This window comes from Tiliqua scincoides, chromosome 7 (genome assembly GCF_035046505.1).
Source record: "Tiliqua scincoides isolate rTilSci1 chromosome 7, rTilSci1.hap2, whole genome shotgun sequence".
Lineage (NCBI taxonomy): Eukaryota > Metazoa > Chordata > Lepidosauria > Squamata > Scincidae > Tiliqua > Tiliqua scincoides.
This window is the reverse complement of record NC_089827.1, coordinates 77,250,530-77,271,071: the sequence shown is the minus strand read 5'-3', so window position 1 is coordinate 77,271,071 and position 20,542 is coordinate 77,250,530. Positions and strand designations below refer to the sequence as shown.

General features: G+C 46.5%; 1 protein-coding gene across 1 annotated transcript in view; it reads left to right on the top strand.

Moving 5' to 3' along the window:
* Positions 1 to 20,542, top strand: part of MAPK8IP2 (mitogen-activated protein kinase 8 interacting protein 2) — a 114,750-nt gene that overhangs the window by 62,250 nt on the left and 31,958 nt on the right. The window contains exon 4 of the mRNA XM_066634514.1: positions 14,033 to 14,150. Coding sequence (XP_066490611.1) covers positions 14,033 to 14,150 — 118 coding nt within the window. The remainder of the gene's footprint in view (positions 1 to 14,032; positions 14,151 to 20,542) is intronic.

The following is a 20,542-nucleotide window of genomic DNA, read 5'->3' as shown; positions in this document are numbered from 1 at the left end:
GGGGTGTTCTTATGTTCACCTGAGGTTTGGTGCCAAATACCTTTGTAACTATGTATGGTAACTCTGATTCCAAACCTCCACTGCCTTGTGGCTACATCCAGTTATGGAAAAGGCTTCAGGAGTCAACCTCGAGGCAAAATCCGGAGCCAGAGTCCCTGAGGCAGTTCATGGCTGAACACAATCACATTCTGGCAACTCCTGCGACGCCGCTGGAACCAACCGTATTGGCCACTGCCTTTCCATTGGACCATTTCAGTGACGTGGAGAGGGGGGATTTGCTGCATGGGTAACAGTCTATCCTCCATACCTACTTTACCCAGGCTTCATGCACTGGAGAGGACACTCTGTTCCAGAACCACCATTCAGAGTGTGACACCAGAGTCTTCCGAAACTGAAGGATGCCAACAAGACAAGATGGTAACTAGGGAACCTGGTTCCTTGCAACCAGGGAACCCTAGCTTTTTTGTCTCCATAACCATGTCAATTTTACAGCTGGATATGAAGCCCTGTGTATACTCAAAAACTACAACACAAATGCCAAGTATGACACTATTGCTGTTCTAGATGAACCAGTGGCCCAATCCAGCATACAGATTTGTATCCTTCTTTTGTCTTGGGTAAAGCAGCCCTTCCATGCCATGTTCATTTGGAGACACTGGAAAAATATGCCCACAAGGCCCTGCTATGTGCCATGATTAATACTTTGAATGGCTCTTTGCCTGCATTCCATGTTGCATTAATCATCTTCATGCATTCCAAAAATGCATAAGAGTCCAAGAAGTTTTCAACTGTTGCTTGTGAAAGCTTCTGATGTCCCCTCTAGGGTGTTTCCTTTTGTACTGTTGGCATGATGAGGCTGCATGATCTGAGCTACTCAAGGTGTTTTCCCCCCTATCTCATATTATTTCATGTGCAGTTGCTAATACCTTCTGGGACTAATGTTTCCCAACTGCCTCTCCACCCATCCATTTTTTTGCAGCCAACTCATTTTGTTATGAGGTGGGAGTTTTAAAACCCTGCCCCCACCAAGTCTTCAGAATTCTTTCTGTGTAAAGTGGAGAGATAAAAGTATTTTTCAGTATTCATTTTTTTATTTTTTGCAGAGTGTTGGGCCACCAACTTTTATGTACCAGGAGAGTAAAGATCACTGTTTTAGGAAAATTAGGGTGCTGTAATTGTTTGCAGGGTTATTTCTTCCACTGTAATTAAAAATGAAACTTCGGTACACTTTTTATAGTAATGGACTACACTTTTGAATTTGTTTTGTTTGCAGGCCTTCAGTGGCATAGCTAGATCATTTGACACCTGTTGCCCATAAATTTTTGACACCATCCCCCCCCCCCCCCATACAATAAAATTAATCTGGGCTTCAAGACCGGATGGGAGCCCAGGTCTACCCACCCAACAAACTTCAGCCACAGAGCACAAAGTTTAACCAGGAGCCTGGGTCTACCCACCTGGAAGAGATGGCTCCAGAGGGCAGTCAGAATGGTAGCCCAAGTCTACCCATCAGATAGATCTGAGCTCCAAGTCCAGGCAGGAGCCCAGGTCCACCAACCTAGTAAAACCATAGAGGATGAAGTTCAACTAGGAGCCCAGGTCTACACGTGTGTGTCCCCCCCCCCCCAAACACAAACACTGGATCTGTCCCTGACTCAGTGACATACTTCCCCTGCATCTGGAAGTTCAATGTAGCCATCATGCTTGATAACTATTGATAGACTATAGTCTACCATGATTGTTTATAATTCACTTTAAAAGTCATCTAAGCCAGTGACCAACAACACCGAATCTTCCTACAAATTGCATCACTAGTATTGGTGTCACCCAATCTGGTAACTCAGTGGTGTCACCCCCATTTATCTATCTGTCTGTCTGTCTGTCTGTCTGTCTGTCTGTCTGTCTGTCTGTCTGTCTGTCTGTCTGTCTGTCTGTCTGTCTGTCTGTCTGTCTGTCTGTCTGCCTGCTTCCTCTTGTTGGCATCCTTCAGTCTCAAAAGACTATGGTATCGCGCTCTGAATAGTGTTCTGGAACAGAGTGTCCTCTCCAGTGCGTGAAGGCTGGGTAAAGTAGATATGGGGGATAGACTGTTACCCATGCAGCAAATCCCCCCTCTCCACGTCACTGAAATGGTCCAATGGAAAGGCAGAGGCTAATATGGTTGGTTCCAGTGGTGTCACAGGAGTTGCCGGAACGTGACTGTGTTCATCCATGAACTGCCTCAGGGACTCCGGCTGCGGATTTTGCTTCGAGGTTGACTCCTGAAGCCTTTTCCATAACTGGATGTAGCCACAAGGCAGTGGAGGTTTGGGATCAGTTTTCCTTCTCTCAGATGAGCTGCCTTCCCAGGCTAAAGTCCCATCTACCCGGTGGCTGTTTAGTCGCCTCTTATGACAAGTACAGCCAAACTGAGGGCCTATTCTTATCCCCCAGCCCCCAGGGGTTAAACAATAAATAGAATAACAATAAACAATAAATAGAATCATCAATAAACCATTTGAAGCCCATTCAGATGACCCTCAGATGAGGGTGTGTTGGACTGTATAGGGCAAGTGCCTAGATCCAGCCTAGATCCAAACAATGAAGGGCTTTAAAGGTCAATACCAGCTCCTTGAATTGGGATCAGAAACCAATAGGCAGCCAGTGCAGTCACCAAAGCAGCAGTCCAAAAGCCTAGCTCCAGTAATAATTCAGGTACATGCCACAAGGCAGTGGAGGTTTGGGATCAGAGTTTTCCTTCTCTTAGATGAGCTGCCTTCCCAGGCTAAGGAGTCCCATTACCTGGTGGGACTGACTGCTTGCTTGCTTGCTTGCTTACTTACTTACTTACTTACTTACTTACTTACTTACTTACTTACTTACTTACAGAACAGTCAGATTACCAAACCAATCAGTAACCAATAAAAAAAGAGTGACCAACTTGATGATGTTCACACAACTGGATAGAAATTTGAGTGTTAGCTCTGGTACATGGAAAAGGGAGCTGAGTCATGATAACATCTTATTGGTTCCATGTGTCATAATAACACCTTGATAGCTCTCATAACACTCAGGCTCACTGGTCAGTTTTGAGTTAAAGAAATCTACGTTTCATGACAAGGCAATTGTGTTTACTTTTCTGGTTATTGGGCTATAGCTTTTGCTTAACATGAATATGTCACTAGAGTTTGTTTCATTGCATTCTGCTGTAAATTCCCGGGTAGATGGGACTCGTCAGCCTAGGAAGGCAGCTCATCTAAGAGAAGGAAACTCTGACCTCAAACCTCCACTGCCTTGTGGCTACATCCAGTTGTGGAAAAGGCTTCAGGAGTCAACCTCGAGGCAAAATCAGGAGCCGGAGTCCCTTAGGCAGTTCATGGCTGAACACAGTCACGTTCTGGCAACTCCTGCGACGCCGCTGGAACCAACCGTATTGGCTTCTGCCTTTCCATTGGACCATTCCAGCGACGTGGAGAGGGGGGATTTGCTGCATGGGTAACAGCCTATCCTCCATACCTTCTTTACCCAGGCTTCGTGCACTGGAGAGGACACTCCAACTTTGCCATACGGCGTCGGCACAACACGGGAAGCAGCAGTTTACCGGTTATAAGTCTTTGCTCGATTGGCGTAGAGCATGATGCCAGGGGCTGCTTCCGACGGTGGGAGAGATAATTGCATCTCATTGGGCAGCTACCGCCCGCCTTAAGCTGGGCAGTCCCCAGCCAGTAAGGTGTTGCCTCACCACGGTCCGTTAACCTCATGGGGTGCGTGGGGTTTAGGGTGAAAACCGACAAGCGGATCGATAACTCTGCACCATGCAACAGAAAACAGAAGGGATCTGAAGGCCTTAGGGATGGACCTCAACAAGTGGGAAACCCTGGCCTCTGAGCGGCCCGCTTGGAGGCAGGCTGTGCAGCATGGCCTTTCCCAGTTTGAAGAGACACTTTGCCAACAGTCTGAGGCTAAGAGGCAAAGAAGGAAGGCCCATAGCCAGGGAGACAGACCAGGGACAGACTGCACTTGCTCCCAGTGTGGAAGGGATTGTCACTCCCGGATTGGCCTTTTCAGCCACACTAGACGCTGTGCCAGAACCACCTTTCAGAGCGTGATACCATAGTCTTTCGAGACTGAAGGTTGCTGTAAATTACACATCAAATGGTATATAACATGATGGTATTATTCCTCATAATCACTATTTTAACTATTTTGGTCCCTAGTGGTGTCACCCCCTCAAGAGTGTCACCTTATTAACACCTTATTGGTTCCATGATGTGTGATAATAACATCTCATTGGCTCTTCAAATAGTCTCATTGGTCCGTTTTGAGTTAAAGAAATCTACTTTTCATTACATAAGACAGTTGTATTTTTGTTTTCTGGTTTCTTGTCCATGACTTTTGAAAGAATGGAGGTATTTCACTCCAGTTTGTTTCATTGTATTCTGCTCTTAAATATACATCAAATGGTATATAATATGATGGTATTATTTTTAATAACCACGATTTCAGTGATTTTGGTCAGTAGTGGTATCATCCCCCCTGCACCCCCCACAGCCCCCTTGCCCCCCAATTTGTACACCACTGCCTTCAGTTACAGTCCTCACCTGTAATCACCTGTGGAACACACTGTTTCACAAATGCAACAATGGCAAGATCAGTTTAGAAACAGTGCTAGATTCAGTCACATTTTTCATAAACTTCCTGTTGTTTTAGGGTGGTAGGTGCACTGACTGTTGTTGTTGTTGAGTAGTTAAGTTGTGTCAGACTCTTCGTGACCCCATGGACTTCAGCCACTAGACCCCCCGTCTACTTCTAACTTCCAGAGTTTGTCCAAATTCATGTTCATTGTTTCTGTGACACTTTTTAGCCATCTCATCCTCTGCCGTCCCCTTCTCCTTTTGCCTTCAATTTTTCCCAGCATTAGGGTCTTTTCTAAAGAGTCCTCCTTTCTCATGAGATGGCCAAAGTATTTAAGCTTCAGCTTCAGCACCTGAACTTCCAATGAATAGTCAGGGTTGATTTACTGATTTAATCTGATCTGACTAATTGACTGATGATCTCCTTGCAGTCCAGGGGACTCTCAAAAGTCTTCTCCAACACCATAATTTGAAAGCGTCTATTCTTTTGGCACTCAGCCCTTCTTATGGTCCAGCTCTCACAGTCATACATTAAAACTGGGAAAATCATAGCTTTAATCATAAAGCTAAATAGCTAAATCATAGCTTTAATTAACTGGGAAAATAATAGTTTCCCAGCTTTTAATCATAGCTTTTAATTAAGTTGTCTAGGCTTACCATAATTTTCCCCCCAAGAAGCAGGTGTCTTTTAATTCATGGCTGCAATCTCCATCTGCAGTGATCTGGGAGCCCAAGAAGATAAAAACTGTCATGGCTTCCATTTCTTCCCCTTCTATTTGTCATGAGGTGATGAGACCAAATGCCATGATCTTAGTTTTTTAATTGTTAAGATTCAAGCCACATTTTGCACTTTCCTCTTTCACCCTCAAGAAGTTCTTCAGATCCTCTTCACTTTTTGTCATTAAGTGGTATCATCAGCATATCTGAGGTTATTGATATTTCTCCCAGTGATCTTAACTGCAACTTGGGATTCATCCAGCCCAACCTTTTGCATGATGTACCCTGCATATAAGTTAAATAAGCAGGGTGACAATATGCAGTCTTGTCATACTCCTTTCCCTATTTTAAACCAAATATCCAGTTCCATATCCAGTTCTAACTGTTGCGTCTTGACCTGCATACAGATTTCTCAAGAGACAGAGAAGGTGGTTTGGTACTCCCATCTCTTTAAGAACTTGCCACAATTTGTTGTGATCCACACAGTCAAAGCCTTTAGCATAGTTGATGAAGCAGAAGTAGATATTTTCTGGAACTCCCTTGCTTTCGCCATAATCCAGGGAATGTTGGCAATTTGCTCTCTAGTTCTTCTGCCTTTTTGAAAACCAGCTTGTACTTCTGGTAATTCTTTATTTATATACTGCTAAAGCCTGGCTTGTAGGATTTTCAGTATAACCTTGCTGGCATGTGAAATAAGCACAATTGTGAGGTGGTTTGAACATTCTCAGGCATTACCTTTCTCTGAGATTTGAACATAAACTGATCTTTTCCAATCAGAGTTTTCCAAATTTGCTGGCAGATTGAGTGCAGCACTTTAACAGCATCATCTTCTAAACTTCTAAGGAGCTCCACTGGAAAACTGTCACCTCCCCTTGTTTTGTTGTTGGTGTTGCTTCCTAGGACCCACTTTTCACACTTCAGGATGTCTGGCTCAAGTTCAGCGATCACACCACTGTGATGATCAGGGTCATTAAGATCTTTCTTGTAGAGTTCCTCTGTGTATTCTTGCCAGCTCTTCTTAATCTCATCTTCATCCATTAGGTACCTACCATTCTTGTAATTTATTATGCCCATCTTTGCATGAAATATTCCTGTGATATCTCCAATTTTCTCTTGAGAGGACAAGGCAGTGATGAGATAAGCTTCAATTGCAAGGGTTGTCTCAGTAAAAAGATATTTATCATCTCTGTTGTTAGGTAAAGACAATGGATAAATGACTGACCCATTAGGCTTTGTTTACTGCTTTATTCTAGCAACACATAATATGTCTGTAAGAATAGATGCTGATTAGCCAGGTCTGATTTTGAGCTGACTGTTTAGCATAAATTAAACTTTAGGTATAAGGAAATTCCTACCCCCTAAACTTCAGGCATAAGGAAATTTCTTCCTCCCATTCATTATCATCAGCATTTCCTCCTCCTCCTCTTCCTCCTCCTTCAACTACTCTGTTATCTGATGAAGACTGATGGAACATAGTGGCTGAGCTGTTGCAGACCAAGCTCAATGTAAAATGAAAAAGAATAGAAAAAGGATTCTCTCCACCTATTACATGTCACCCAGAGTTCATGTAGCATCCTGTCTGTGACAGTTTTTTTTTTTTTTGCTAGAGACTTCTTCATTAATTGTTTTAGCAGCTAATTCAACTTGAAATAAAGTGTTTTGGTTTTCCTCTAGGGCAGGGGTCGGCAACCTTAAACACTCAAAGAGCCATTTGGACCCATTTTCCAGAGGAAAAAAAACCTCAGGAGCCACAAAACCCTTTTGACATCTAAAATGAAGATAATACTGCATATATAGGGTTGTTTTTTTTTTTTTTTAACATTTATGCTCTTATAGGTCCCATTTTTATAATGTAGCCCCCTCTTGTAGCTTTTAGTTAGTTTTGTCATACATTCTTGTCCTGTGTTTTCAGACGCCTGGTCCTCTATGGTGTTTTGCCTGATTCCAAGGCCATTCTCTGCCTGGAGAATTAGGCCCACTTTAAGCAAATTAGCTCCCCTTCTTTCCCCCAACAAATGACCCTGGTTCTGCCCTGCAGTCCTGCTGGACCCCACCTCCAGGGTAGCTTGCCTGTTCAACCTGCAGAGGTCCTCTCTCCTGCCAGCAGCCTCCCACCACTACAGCAGACCCTGGGTCCTCAGCAGGTCTTGGGCACAGCAGCCACACACCAAACTCCACTGTCTCCAGCAGTCCACTAGTCACAAAGTCAGTCAGAGCATCCAGGGCAGAGTCCAAGATCAGATTCCAAAGTAAGTCAGTCAAATCAGTCAGAGTATCCAAGTCAAAGTCAATAAGCCCAGCCCAGCCCAGCCTCCCCTCCCCTCCTCTCCCCTCCTTCTACAACCCACACCCCCTTCCTCAGGTGCTCCTTATATCCCTGAGGGCCCTATTGCCTTCAAGTGGCTGCAGCTGTGCAGCACACTCTGCTGGATGCCCAGGCCTTACCCTTAAAGGGGCCACTGCTGACACCACATCTACCTCCTTGCCAGATCTTCCAGGATTCCAATACATATGGCGGTTATGACATCTGCTTATCTTACATGGATACTAAAGAACTCCCCCCACCTTCCAGAGGCACCCTGCTGGAAGGAAAAACGGACACAGAGGTGGGGAAGAGAAGAAGCAGAGCTGGGGGGAAGGTGGGGGGGCACCACAGGCCACCTTCTGGCCTGCCTGCCTGCCTGCCCACCCTCCCTCACTCAGGATGCAACCCTCTCCACACTATCCTGGGAGTAAGCCCCATTGGCTACAATGGGACTTCTGAGCAGACAAGTTGGTTGGAGCTCTCAGGCTGCAGTCCTCTCCACACTTTCCTGGGAGGAAGCCTCACTGACTACTTGTGAGTAGACCTGCAAAGGAGGGGGCTGAGGCTGCAGCCCTCCACACCTTCCTGGGAGGAAGCCCCACTGACTACAGCGGGGCTTACTTGTGAGTAGACCTGCACAGGAGGAGGCTGAGGATACAGCCCTCCACACCTTCCTGGGAGTAGCCCAGGGACTACATCGGAGCTTACTCTGGAACAGACCTGCGTGGGCTCCCACTCACCTGTCCTTGCACTTGGCCTTGAGCAGGCTTCAAGGCTGCCATCCCAGGCACCCTTTCCTGGGAGTAAGCTTCATCCGCTGTAATTGGGCTTACTACTGATTAGACACACAGGATGTCTCCTCAGCTGTGGAGGAAAAGCCTCTCCTTGCACTGAGTGGGGACCTGCTCAGGGAAAGGCAGGCTGCAAGGGCTGGCAATGGCTGAGAAGGAGGGAGGTTCAGGATTGGCTGGTGGTCAGCCAGTGAAGGGCCCTGAGCCATTCCAACAGAAAAAGCCAGGAGCCTGCTGGTTGCTGATTGGCTGAGCCTGCTGCAGAGTTGGGGAAGGGAAACGCGTCTGCTCCCTTGAAGCCTTGGTGGCCGACCTGGAGAAGCGCAGGCAGCCAGAGGAGGACCGTGGGGAGATTTCCGGGGACGATCAGGCTTCGTCCCAACCTCAGGCGTGCAGCTCCTCGGCTGCCCGGGTGGGAAGTCTCGGGACTGGAGGACGTCATCCTGGAGAGGAGGGAAACAATCCCCTAAGGGGGATCCCTTCTCCAGGGGATGGGCCCGTATCCGAGCGCACTCAGGATACTCCTCGGCGGGAGGGGCGTCGGGGGCTTCTTGTAGTGGGGGATTCGATTATTAGAAACATAGAGAGGGGGGTTTGCGACGGATGTGAGGACCACATGGTGACTTGCCTGCCTGGTGCGAAGGTTGTGGACATCACTTCTCGTCCAGACAGGCTAGTAGACAGTGCTGGGGGAGAGGTAGCGGCTGTGGTGCATGTCGGCACCAACGACGTGGGCAAGTGTAGCTGGGAGGTCCTGGAGGCCAAATTTAGGCTTTTAGGCAGGAAGCTGAAAGCCAGGACCTCAAAGGTAGCGTTCTCTGAAGTGCTACCTGTTCCACGCGCAGGGCCAGCTAGGCAGGCGGAGATCAGAGGTCTCAATGCGTGGATGAGACGGTGGTGTAGGGAGGAGGGGTTTAGATTCGTTAGGCACTGGGGAACGTTTTGGGACAAGCGTGGCCTGTACAAGAGGGACGGGCTCCATTTGAATCAGAATGGAACCAGACTGCTGGCGCATAACATTAAAAAGGTGGCAGAGCAGCTTTTAAACTGATCCCTGGGGGAAGGCCGACAGGAGCCAAGGGGCATCCGGTTCGGGAATCCTCATCCCTATGGGATGAGGATGGGGAGGTTAGAGAACAACAAGACAAAGGCAGGGTAGGAGAAGAAATTGGGAAAGGTAGGGTGATGGGATGCGATAGACGGTTTGGCACAATGAGAGGATGCGGGGACAAAGGAGCGAATAAGCAGCCCATCCTGGGGCATTCCGTGTATAAATGCTTTTATGCGAATGCCCGAAGTCTACGAGCAAAGGTGGGAGAACTGGAATGTCTGGTGACAAGGGAAAATATTGACATAGTGGGCATAACGGAAACCTGGTGGAATGCGGAGAATCAGTGGGATACCGCAATCCTGGGCTATAAACTCTACAGGAGGGACAGGCAGGGGCGTGTTGGAGGTGGGGTGGCCCTTTATGTTAAGGAAGGGATAGAATCCAGCAAAGTAGAGATTGAAGGTGGGTCCGACTCCACCGTAGAATCTCTGTGGGTTAAATTACCAGGCTTGTGCAGCAATGTAATACTGGGGGCGTGCTATCGTCCTCCAGACCAGAAATCTGATGGGGACCTTGAAATGAGGAAACAGATCAGGGAGGTGACAAGGAAGGAGAGGGTTGTAATCATGAGGGACTTCAATTATCCTCATATTGACTGGGTCAATTTGTGTTCTGGTCACGATAAGGAAACCGGATTTCTTGACGTGCTAAATGACTGTGGCTTAGATCAGCTAGTCACGGAGCCCACCAGAGGACAGGTGACTCTGGATTTAATTTTGTGCGGTACGCAGGACCTGGTTAGAGATGTAAACGTTACTGAGCCATTGGGGAACAGTGATCATGCTGCGATCCGTTTTGACGTGCACATTGCGGGAAGAATACCAGGCAAATCTCTAACAAAAACCCTTGACTTCCGACGGGCGGACTTCCCTCAAATGAGGAGGCTGGTTAGAAGGAGGTTGAAAGGGAGGGTAAAAAGAGTCCAGTCTCTCCAGAGTACATGGAGGCTGCTTAAAACAACAGTAATAGAGGCCCAGCAGAGGTGTATACCGCAAAGAAAGAAGGGTTCCACTAAATCAAGGAGAGTGCCCGCATGGCTAACCAGCCAAGTTAGAGAGGCTGTGAAGGGCAAGGAAGCTTCCTTCCATAAATGGAAGTCTTGCCCTAATGAAGAGAATAAAAAGGAACATAAACTGTGGCAAAAGAAATGTAAGAAGGTGATAGGGGAGGCCAAGCGAGACTATGAGGAACGCATGGCCAGCAACATTAAGGGGAATAATAAAAGCTTCTTCAAATATGTTAGAAGCAGGAAACCCCCCAGAGAAGCGGTTGGCCCTCTGGATAGTGAGGGAGGGAAAGGGGAGATAAAAGGAGACTTAGAGATGGCAGAGAAATTAAATGAGTTCTTTGCATCTGTCTTCACGGCAGAAGACCTCGGGCAGATACTGCTGCCCGAACGGCCCCTCCTAACCGAGGAGTTAAGTCAGATAGAGGTTAAAAGAGAAGATGTTTCAGACCTCATTGATAAATTAAAGATCAATAAGTCACCGGGCCCTGATGGCATACACCCAAGGGTTATTAAGGAATTGAAGAATGAAGTTGCAGATCTCCTGACTAAGGTATGCAACTTGTCCCTCAAAACAGCCACGGTACCAGAAGATTGGAGTATAGCAAATGTCACGCCTATTTTTAAAAAGGAAAAGAGGGGGGACCCGGGAAACTATAGGCCGGTCAGCCTAACATCCATACCGGGTAAGATGGTGGAATGCCTCATCAAAGATAGGATCTCAAAACACATAGACGAACAAGCCTTGCTGAGGGAGAGTCAGCATGGCTTCTGTAAGGGTAAGTCTTGCCTCACAAACCTTATAAAATTCTTTGAAAAGGTCAACAGGCATGTGGATGCGGGAGAACCCGTGGACATTATATATCTGGACTTTCAGAAGGCATTTGACACGGTCCCTCACCAAAGGCTACTGAAAAAACTCCACAGTCAGGGAATTAGAGGACAGGTCCTCTCGTGGATTGAGAACTGGTTGGAGGCCAGGAAGCAGAGAGTGGGTGTCAATGGGCAATTTTCACAATGGAGAGAGGTGAAAAGCGGTGTGCCCCAAGGATCTGTCCTGGGACCGGTGCTTTTCAACCTCTTCATAAATGACCTGGAGACAGGGTTGAGCAGTGAAGTGGCTAAGTTTGCAGATGACACCAAACTTTTCAGAGTGGTAAAGACCAGAAGTGATTGTGAGGAGCTCCAGAAGGATCTCTCCAGACTGGCAGAATGGGCAGCAAAATGGCAGATGCGCTTCAATGTCAGTAAGTGTAAAGTCATGCACATTGGGGCAAAAAATCAAAACTTTAGATATAGGCTGATGGGTTCTGAGCTGTCTGTGACAGATCAGGAAAGAGATCTTGGGGTGGTGGTAGACAGGTCGATGAAAGTGTCGACCCAATGTGCGGCGGCAGTGAAGAAGGCCAATTCTATGCTTGGGATCATTAGGAAGGGTATTGAGAACAAAACGGCTAATATTATAATGCCGTTGTACAAATCGATGGTAAGGCCACACCTGGAGTATTGTGTCCAGTTCTGGTCACCGCATCTCAAAAAAGACATAGTGGAAATGGAAAAGGTGCAAAAGAGAGTGACTAAGCTGATTACGGGGCTGGGGCACCTTCCTTATGAGGAAAGGCTACGGCGTTTGGGCCTCTTCAGCCTAGAAAAGAGACGCTTGAGGGGGGACATGATTGAGACATACAAAATTATGCAGGGGATGGACAGAGTGGATAGGGAGATGCTCTTTACACTCTCACATAATACCAGAACCAGGGGACATCCACTAAAATTGAGTGTTGGGCGGGTTAGGACAGACAAAAGAAAATATTTCTTTACTCAGCATGTGGTCGGTCTGTGGAACTCCTTGCCACAGGATGTGGTGCTGGCGTCTAGCCTAGATGCCTTTAAAAGGGGATTGCACGAGTTTCTGGAGGAAAAATCCATTATGGGGTACAAGCCATGATGTGTATGCGCAACCTCCTGATTTTAGGAATGGGTTAAGTCAGAATGCCAGATGTAGGGGAGAGCACCAGGACGAGGTCTCTTGTTATCTGGTGTGCTTCCTGGGGCATTTGGTGGGCCGCTGTGAGATACAGGAAGCTGGACTAGATGGGCCTATGGCCTGATCCAGTGGGGCTGTTCTTATGTTCTTATGTTATGTTCTTAAATACAGGGACCTTAAGCCTGCAAAATTGAAAAGGGAAACCAATGCGGGGCAGGTGGGGGTGAAGGGAGAGGAGGGCAGTGAGCTCAGGGGGTGGAGGGAAGCGGCCTGCACTCCCAACACAGGTGCCTCCTGTCACCCCCTTTGCCACTTTCACCAGAGGAGCCACAGCAGACAGCTGAAAGAGCCACATGTGGCTCTAGAGCCGCAGGTTGCCGACCCCTGCTCTAGGGCATCCAAGCCCCTCTTTGAGGCTGAAGAATTCTGCCTCCAGCTCATTAACTCAATAGCAGTGGCATACCTGGGGGTGCGCAGGGGGCCACAGCATTTGCCCTCCCATGCCTTCTGCCACCCATAGGGGCATTCTGAGGGCCGGGGAGGGCCTGCATGCAACCTCCCCACCCTGCAGAAGAGGTAAAAAACTAACATGTTTTTCAAAGGCTTCTGAAAACCTTAGAAGGCCTTCTGGGGGCTGGGGAGGCCATGCATGGTGACCGCTGCTCATTAGTAGGTATGGAAAATAGGTAGCAGACTACTGAAAGCTGCCTTGAACATTTGCCTTAGCGCTGGAAAGGCAGGATATAAATCTTTTAAATAAATAATTAAAAAATTACAAGTCTGCAAAATTTGGTGTTGGTACAGTCAGAGCAATGTTTAAAAAAATGTGTTTTTCAACAGGATACTCACTCAAGGACATTTACCCAGGGGCCTTGCTCTGCAAGATCTTGGAACAACTAAGCTATGTGTTCAATAAAGTTTTTCTTTGGGGAGGTCTGCTTCTGAGTATGATTTCCATAGGAATAGATGGGTCAGCACTGAAACAAAAGTTTGTATAAGAGTTGCAAACAATGCAACATTCTGCTTTAGGTTTTTGGAAACATCCGGAACTATTTCTGCAACTGTTTTCTCTTTGGAGAGATCCTGAGTATGTTGCAAAAATGCACAATTGGCAATGGTGTGGAAACATGCATATGGTACAAAATGGGTTAGGCAATCTAGGTTTGATGATATCATAAAGTTCACTGGCTGAGAGAGTGGAACCCACCTGGCCATTCTATCCTTTTATGATATTGGAAGATATTGGTTTGGCTACCAATCAGTAAAAGCATGCCAATCAGGCTTACCTATGTTAGACAAAGAAAAGAACTTGAATCCACAAAAGCACATGGCTGTGAGTAATGGTATTTCGAACCAGGACAATGACTTTTGCAGAACCTGTCCCAGTGGTTTCTTAGACTGGGATGTTGTGTCCAATAATAAGGAAAAAAGGCAAAAAAAAAAAAAAAAAAGGGGGGGGGAAATATCATAGTTTTTATTGTTTCTTTTTTCTTTATAACCAGGACTCCCTGAATAATAATAATAATAATAGCAGCAGCAACCCAGCAACCCCTCTGCTGTGGACTACCTGGCAAGAGGTTTTGCTCCACCCCACTTCGTTCTCCTCTGAATCCCATGCTGGTGAGTACCCCACTTCACTCCTGAGAAAAGAATCAAGTTAATATAGCAAGCATAAACTTGGCAGGAAGAAGAGATATGTTTGCAGAAACTCTGAGTAATGACTAGAAAGGCTGAGCCATGCAACTTCCCAGCCTAAAACCAGTATATGGCAGAATAGGATTTAAAAAAAAACAAACTAGGAGGAATGAAGGTGTTGAGCAAGGGCAAGTAGAGAGGTTAAGAAGGTTGTGGAGAGGGACTTATGCAACTGTATCAGAAAACTAATCTTTTCTGGGCCTGCTAAATAAGAATAAAAAGAGAATAAAGTAACATCCCACTTAAAGCTGCCACATTTAGCACCATTTCATTATAAGAACATAAGAACAGCCCCACTGGATCAGGCCATAGGCCCATCTAGTCCAGCTTCCTGTATCTCACAGCGGCCCACCAAATGCCCCAGGGAGCACACCAGATAACAAGAGACCTCATCCTAGTGCCCTCCCTTGCATTGGCATTCTGACATAGCCCATTTATAAAATCAGGAGGTTGCGCATACACATCATGGCTTGTACCCCATAATGGATTTTTCCTCCAGAAACATGTCCAACCCCCTTTTAAAGGCATCCAGGCCAGACGCCATCACCACATACTGTGGCAAGGAGTTCCACAGACCAACCACATGCTGAGTAAAGAGATATTTTCTTTTGTCTGTCCTAACTCTCCCAACACTCAATTTTAGTGGATGTCCCCTGGTTCTGGTGTTATGCGAGAGTGTAAAGAGCATCTCTCTATCCACTCTGTCCATCCCCTGCATAATCTTGTATGTCTCAATCATGTCCCCCTCAGGCGCCTCTTTTCTAGGCTGAAGAGGCCCAGCCTTTCCTCATGAGGAAGGTGCTCCAGCCCAGCAATCATCTTACTTGCTCTCTTTTCCACCTTTTCCATTTCCACTATGCCCTTTTTGAGATGCGGCGACCAGAACTGGACACAATACTCCAGGTGTGGCCTTACCAAAGATTTGTACAACGGCATTATAATATTAGCCGTTTTGTTCTCAATACCTTTTCTAATGATCCCAAGCATAGAATTGGCCTTCTTTACTACTGCCGCACACTGGATCGACACTTTCATTGACCTGTCTACCATCACCTCAAGATCTCTCTCCTGATCTGTCACAGACAGCTCAGAACCCATCAGCTTATGTGTGAAGTTTTGATTTTTTGCCCCAATGTGCATGACTTTACACTTACTGACATTGAAGCGCATCTGCCATTTTGCTGCCCATTCTGCCAGTCTGGAGAGATCCTTCTGGAGCTCCTCACAATCACTTCTGGTCTTCACCACTTGGAAAACTTTGGTGTCATCTGCAAATTTTGCCACCTCACTGCTCACCCCTGTCTCCAGGTCATTTATGAAGAGGTTGAAAAGCACCGGTCCCAGGACAGATCCTTGGGGCACACCACTTTTCAACTCTCTCCATTGTGAAAATTGCCCATTGACACCCACTCTCTGTTTCCTGGTCTTCAACCAGTTCTTAATCCATGAGAGCACCTGTCATCTAATTCCCTGACTGTGGAGTTTTTATAGTAGCCTTTGGTGAGCGACCATGTTGACAGCCTTCTGAAAGTCCAGATATATAATGTCTACGGGTTTTCCCACATCCACATGCCTGTTGACCTTTTCAAAGAATTCTATAAGGTTCGTGAGGCAAGACTTACCCTTACAGAAGCCATGCTGATTCTCCCTCAGCAAGGCCTGTTCATCTATGTGTTTTAAGATTCTATCTTTGATGAGGCATTCCACCATCTTACATGGTATAGATGTTAGGCTGACCAATCTATAGTTTCCCGGGTCCCCCCTCTTTCCCTTTTTAAAGAAGATTTGCTATCCTCCAATCTTCTGGCACTGTGGCCGTTTTGAGGGACAAGTTGCATACCTTAGTCAAGAGATCAGCAACTTCATTCTTCAATTCCTTAATAACTCTTGGGTGGATGCCATCAGGGTATGGTGACTTATTGATCTTTAATTTATCAACGAGGTCTGAATCATCTTCTCTTTTAACCTCTATCTGACTTAATTCCTTGGTCTGGAGGGGCCGTTTGGGCAGCGGTATCTGCCCAAGGTCTTCTGCCGTGAAGACAGATGCAAAGAACTCATTTAATTTCTCTGCCATCTCTAAGTCTCCTTTTATCTCCCCTTTCCCTCCCTCACCATCCAGAGGGCCAACCGTTTCTCTGGCGGGTTTCCTGCTTCTAACATATTTGAAGAAGCTTTTATTATTCCCTTTACTGTTGCTGGCCATGCGTTCCTCATAGTCTCGCTTGGCCTCCTGTATCACCTTCTTACATTTTTTTTTGCCACAGTTTATGTTCCTATTTATTCTCCTCATTAGGGCAAGACTTCCATTTACGGAAGGAAGCTTCCTTGCCCTTTACAGCCTCTCTAACTTAGCTGGTTAGCCATGTGGGCACCTTCCTGGATTTAGTGGAGCCCTTCTTTCTTTGTGGTATACACCTCTGCTACTCTGGTATGCACCTCTATTACTATTGTTTTAATAGTCTATGCATTCTGGAGAGATTGGACTCTTTTTCCCTTCCCTTTCAACCACCTTCTAACCAGCCTCCTCATTTGAGGGAAGTTCGCCTGTCAGAAGTCAAGGGTTTTTATGAGAGATTTGTCTGGTATTCTTCCCCCGATGTACATGTCAAAACGGATTGCAGCATGATCACTGTTCCCCAATGGCTCCGTAACATTGACATCTCTAACCAGGTCCTGCGTACCGCACAATATTAAATCCAGAGTCACCTGTCCTCTGGTGGGCGCCATGACTAGCTGGTCTAAGGCACAGTCATTTAGCATGTCAAGGATTCCGGTCTCCTTTTTGTGACCAGAACACAAATTGACCCAGTCTATATGAGGATAATTGAAGTCCCCCATGATTACAACCCTGTCACTCCTTGTCACCTCCCTGATCTGTTTCTTCATTTCAAGATCCCCTTCTGATTTCTGGTCTGGAGGACGATAGTATGCCCCCAGTACTACATCGCTCCACAGGCCTGTAATTTAACCCACAGAGATTCTACAGTGGAGTCAGACCCACCTTCAATCTCTACTTTGCTGGATTCTATCCCCTCCTTAACATAAACGGCCACCCCACCTCCAACACGCCCCTGCCTGTCCCTCCTGTAGAGTTTATAGCCCGGGATTACGGTATCCCACTGATTCTCCGCATTCCACCAGGTTTCCATTATGCCCACTATGTCAATATTTTCCCTTGTCACCAGACATTCCAGTTCTCCCATCTTTGCTCGGAGACTTTGGGCATTCACATACAAGCATTTGTACATGGAATGCCTCAGGGTGGGCTGCTTATTCGCTCCTTTGTCCCCGCATCCTCTCACTGTGCCAAACAGTCTATCACATCCCATCATGCTACCATTCCCAATTTCTTCTCCTACACTGCCTTTGCCTTGTTGTTCTCTAACCTCCCCATCCTCGTCCCATAGGGATGAGGAGTCCCAAACCGGATGCCCCTCGGCTCCTGTTGACCTTCCCCCAGGGATCAGTTTAAAAGCTGCTCTGCCACCTTTTTAATATTACGCGCCAGCAGTCTGGTTCCATTCTGGTTCAAGTGAAGCCCGTCCCGCTTGTCCCAAAACATTCCCCAGTACCTAACAAATCTATACCACCATCTCATCCACGCATTGAGACCCCTGCTCTCCGCCTGCCTAGCTGGCCCTGTGTGTGGAACAGGTAGCACTTCAGAGAACGCTACCTTTAAGGTCCTGGCTTTCAGCTTCCTGCCTAAAAGCCTAATTTTGGCCTCCAGGACCTCCCGGCTACACTTGCCCACATCGCTGGTGCTGACATGCACCACAACTGCTACCTACTCCCCAGCACTATCTACCAGCCTGTTTAGATGAGAAGTGATGTCCACAACCTTCACACCACGCAGGCAAGTTGCCTTGTGGTCCTCACATCCGTCACAAACCCTGCTCTCCATGTTTCTAATAATCGAATCCTCCACTACAAGAAGCCCCCGACCCCTCTCCTGCTGAGGACTATCCTGAGTGCGTTCGGATACAGGCCCGTCCCCTGGAGAAGGGGTCCCCCCTAGGGGATTGTTTCCCTCCTCTCCAGGATGACGTCCTCCAGCCCTGAGACTTTTCATCCAGGCAGCCGAGGAGCTGCACACCTGAGGTTGGGATGAAGCCTGATCGTCCCCAGAAGTCTCCCCACGGTCCCTCTCTGCCTTCCTCTGCTTCTCCAGGTCGGCCACCAAGGCTTCAAGGGAGCGGACGCGTTCCCTGAGACCCTGGAGCTCCTTGCACCGAGGACACACCCATGACATGCCCCAGAGGCAAACAGTCTTACATGTGGCACTCAATGCAAAACACTGGATAGCCCCCACCCTGCTGCTTGCTGTCTGACTGCATAGCTTTTTTTTTTGTTTTTATTTAGGGATTTATTATAATTTGCTTGCTTGGTAATTCCAGAGAGTTGCCATTTCTGCATCATTGCTAACATTCATTTAGTCATTCAGTGAATCTCATGCAGAATATGGTACATATATACAGTCAACTGCTGTATACACTGTTTGGCAAATAGAGTCTTTTTCCATTGCTTTGCACCCATTGTGTCTGGGAGACATCCTGGAAGTGATGTTAGTTCATCCAGTTGCATCACTAGGGTTTGCATCATCTAATGCAGAAGGCTAGTGCATAACCATCATGGTGGACCTCTTCCCATGCAGTGGACATGCTACACCATTACCATGCCCCTGCTATGTTTTTATTTATTTATTTACTACATTTATATCCCAACTTTCTCCCCGAAGGGACCCAAGGTGATTTTTAATTATTGTTATAATACAAAAAAAAAAAATTAGCTATAATTTTTTGATAGGATAGAGTTATTTCAGTTTTTTTCAGTGCATTCTGCTTCAAATTACACATCAAATGATATATAACATGATGGTATTATTCAAAAATACCAAGATTTAAAATTTTTTGGCTAATAGTGGTGTCACCCTCCCGTGTACATCACCCCCTAGTGACACCACTGTGTTCAGCTAAGATGCAAAGGAAAAGCATTTGCTTGAATGTGCAACTGCAAGTATTAATATGGTTGGAAACTGGTGAGCATCAAGTTGATGTGGGTTTTTCTTTAACAACATCCACAATAAGAACAATTATAAAAAATGCAGAAAAGATGACAACTTCTGCAACTATGTCCTCTGTTGTTAGCAACAAAGGTAACTCATTCAAGAAGACATTCTCCCAAAGAAATGGAAAAGGAGGCTTAGCATTTCTGTGGATTATCATATGTAGTGGAACATGCAAACGGATGATAATGGAAAAGACCAGATACCTTTACACATAGTTAAGAAACAAAATGAGATATGTCAGAAACATTTAAAGCTAGCAGAGATTGGTTTGATAGACTTAAAATCCCCACTAACCTCCATAGCACATGTATCACTGGTGAAGTGGCTGCCTGAAATTCAAAGGCAGCTAAGGAATATTTTGCCAATTTCAAAGGGGCAATGCTGAAGGTGTTGCTTAAGTTAAAGCAAATGCTTGTGCATTATTCTTAAACATTATGAGCGATGAAAGTCTACCAGAAACAAACAAGAATGCTTGGGTGATGATTTATATTTTCAAAATTGGTTTGTTTCACATTTTTACCTATCTGTGAAGCATTATTGTGAGTAGCAAGACATTGAACCTATACAACTTACAAGTGTAAAACAACTTCTTCTTCTTCCTAGCATTGTTCTCATGCTACGGTGGGGTCTGCTTTTTGGCATGTCCATCTCCATTTGGCTCTATCCAGGGCATCTTCAGGAGTGACACGCTTACACTTACACTTTAGGAAATCCATTCTGATAACATTTTAGAGGTGGGCAAACCCCAGCTCAGGGGCCATTTGTGGCCCTTGGAATCTCCCAATTTGACCTGCAAGGAGCACCCAGTCTCCAGTGAGCACCTGACCCACTGGAGACTGTTGGAGCCCATGCTGGCCCATGACTGATAGTCCTGACTGCCAGACATGAGCTGCGGGTTGAGTTACAGCAAGGCTTTTTAGAGTCTCCATGTGTTTTCTGCTTTTCCTTGGGCATTATTTAAACCAGGGGTGCTCAAACCCTGGCCCAGGGGCCAATTGTGGCCCTCGAGGACTCCCAATGCAGCCCTCAGGGAGACCCTAGTCTCCAATGAGCCTCTGGCCCTCTGGAACTTGCTGGAGCCTGCACTGGCCTGACACAACTGCTCTCAGTATGAGGACAACTGTTTGACCTCTTGCGTGAGCTGTGGGATAAGGATTCCCTCCACTGCTTGCTGTTTCATGTCTGTGATACAGCAGTGTCAGCAAAGGAAAGGCCAGCCTTGCTTTGTGCAAGGCTTTTTATAGTC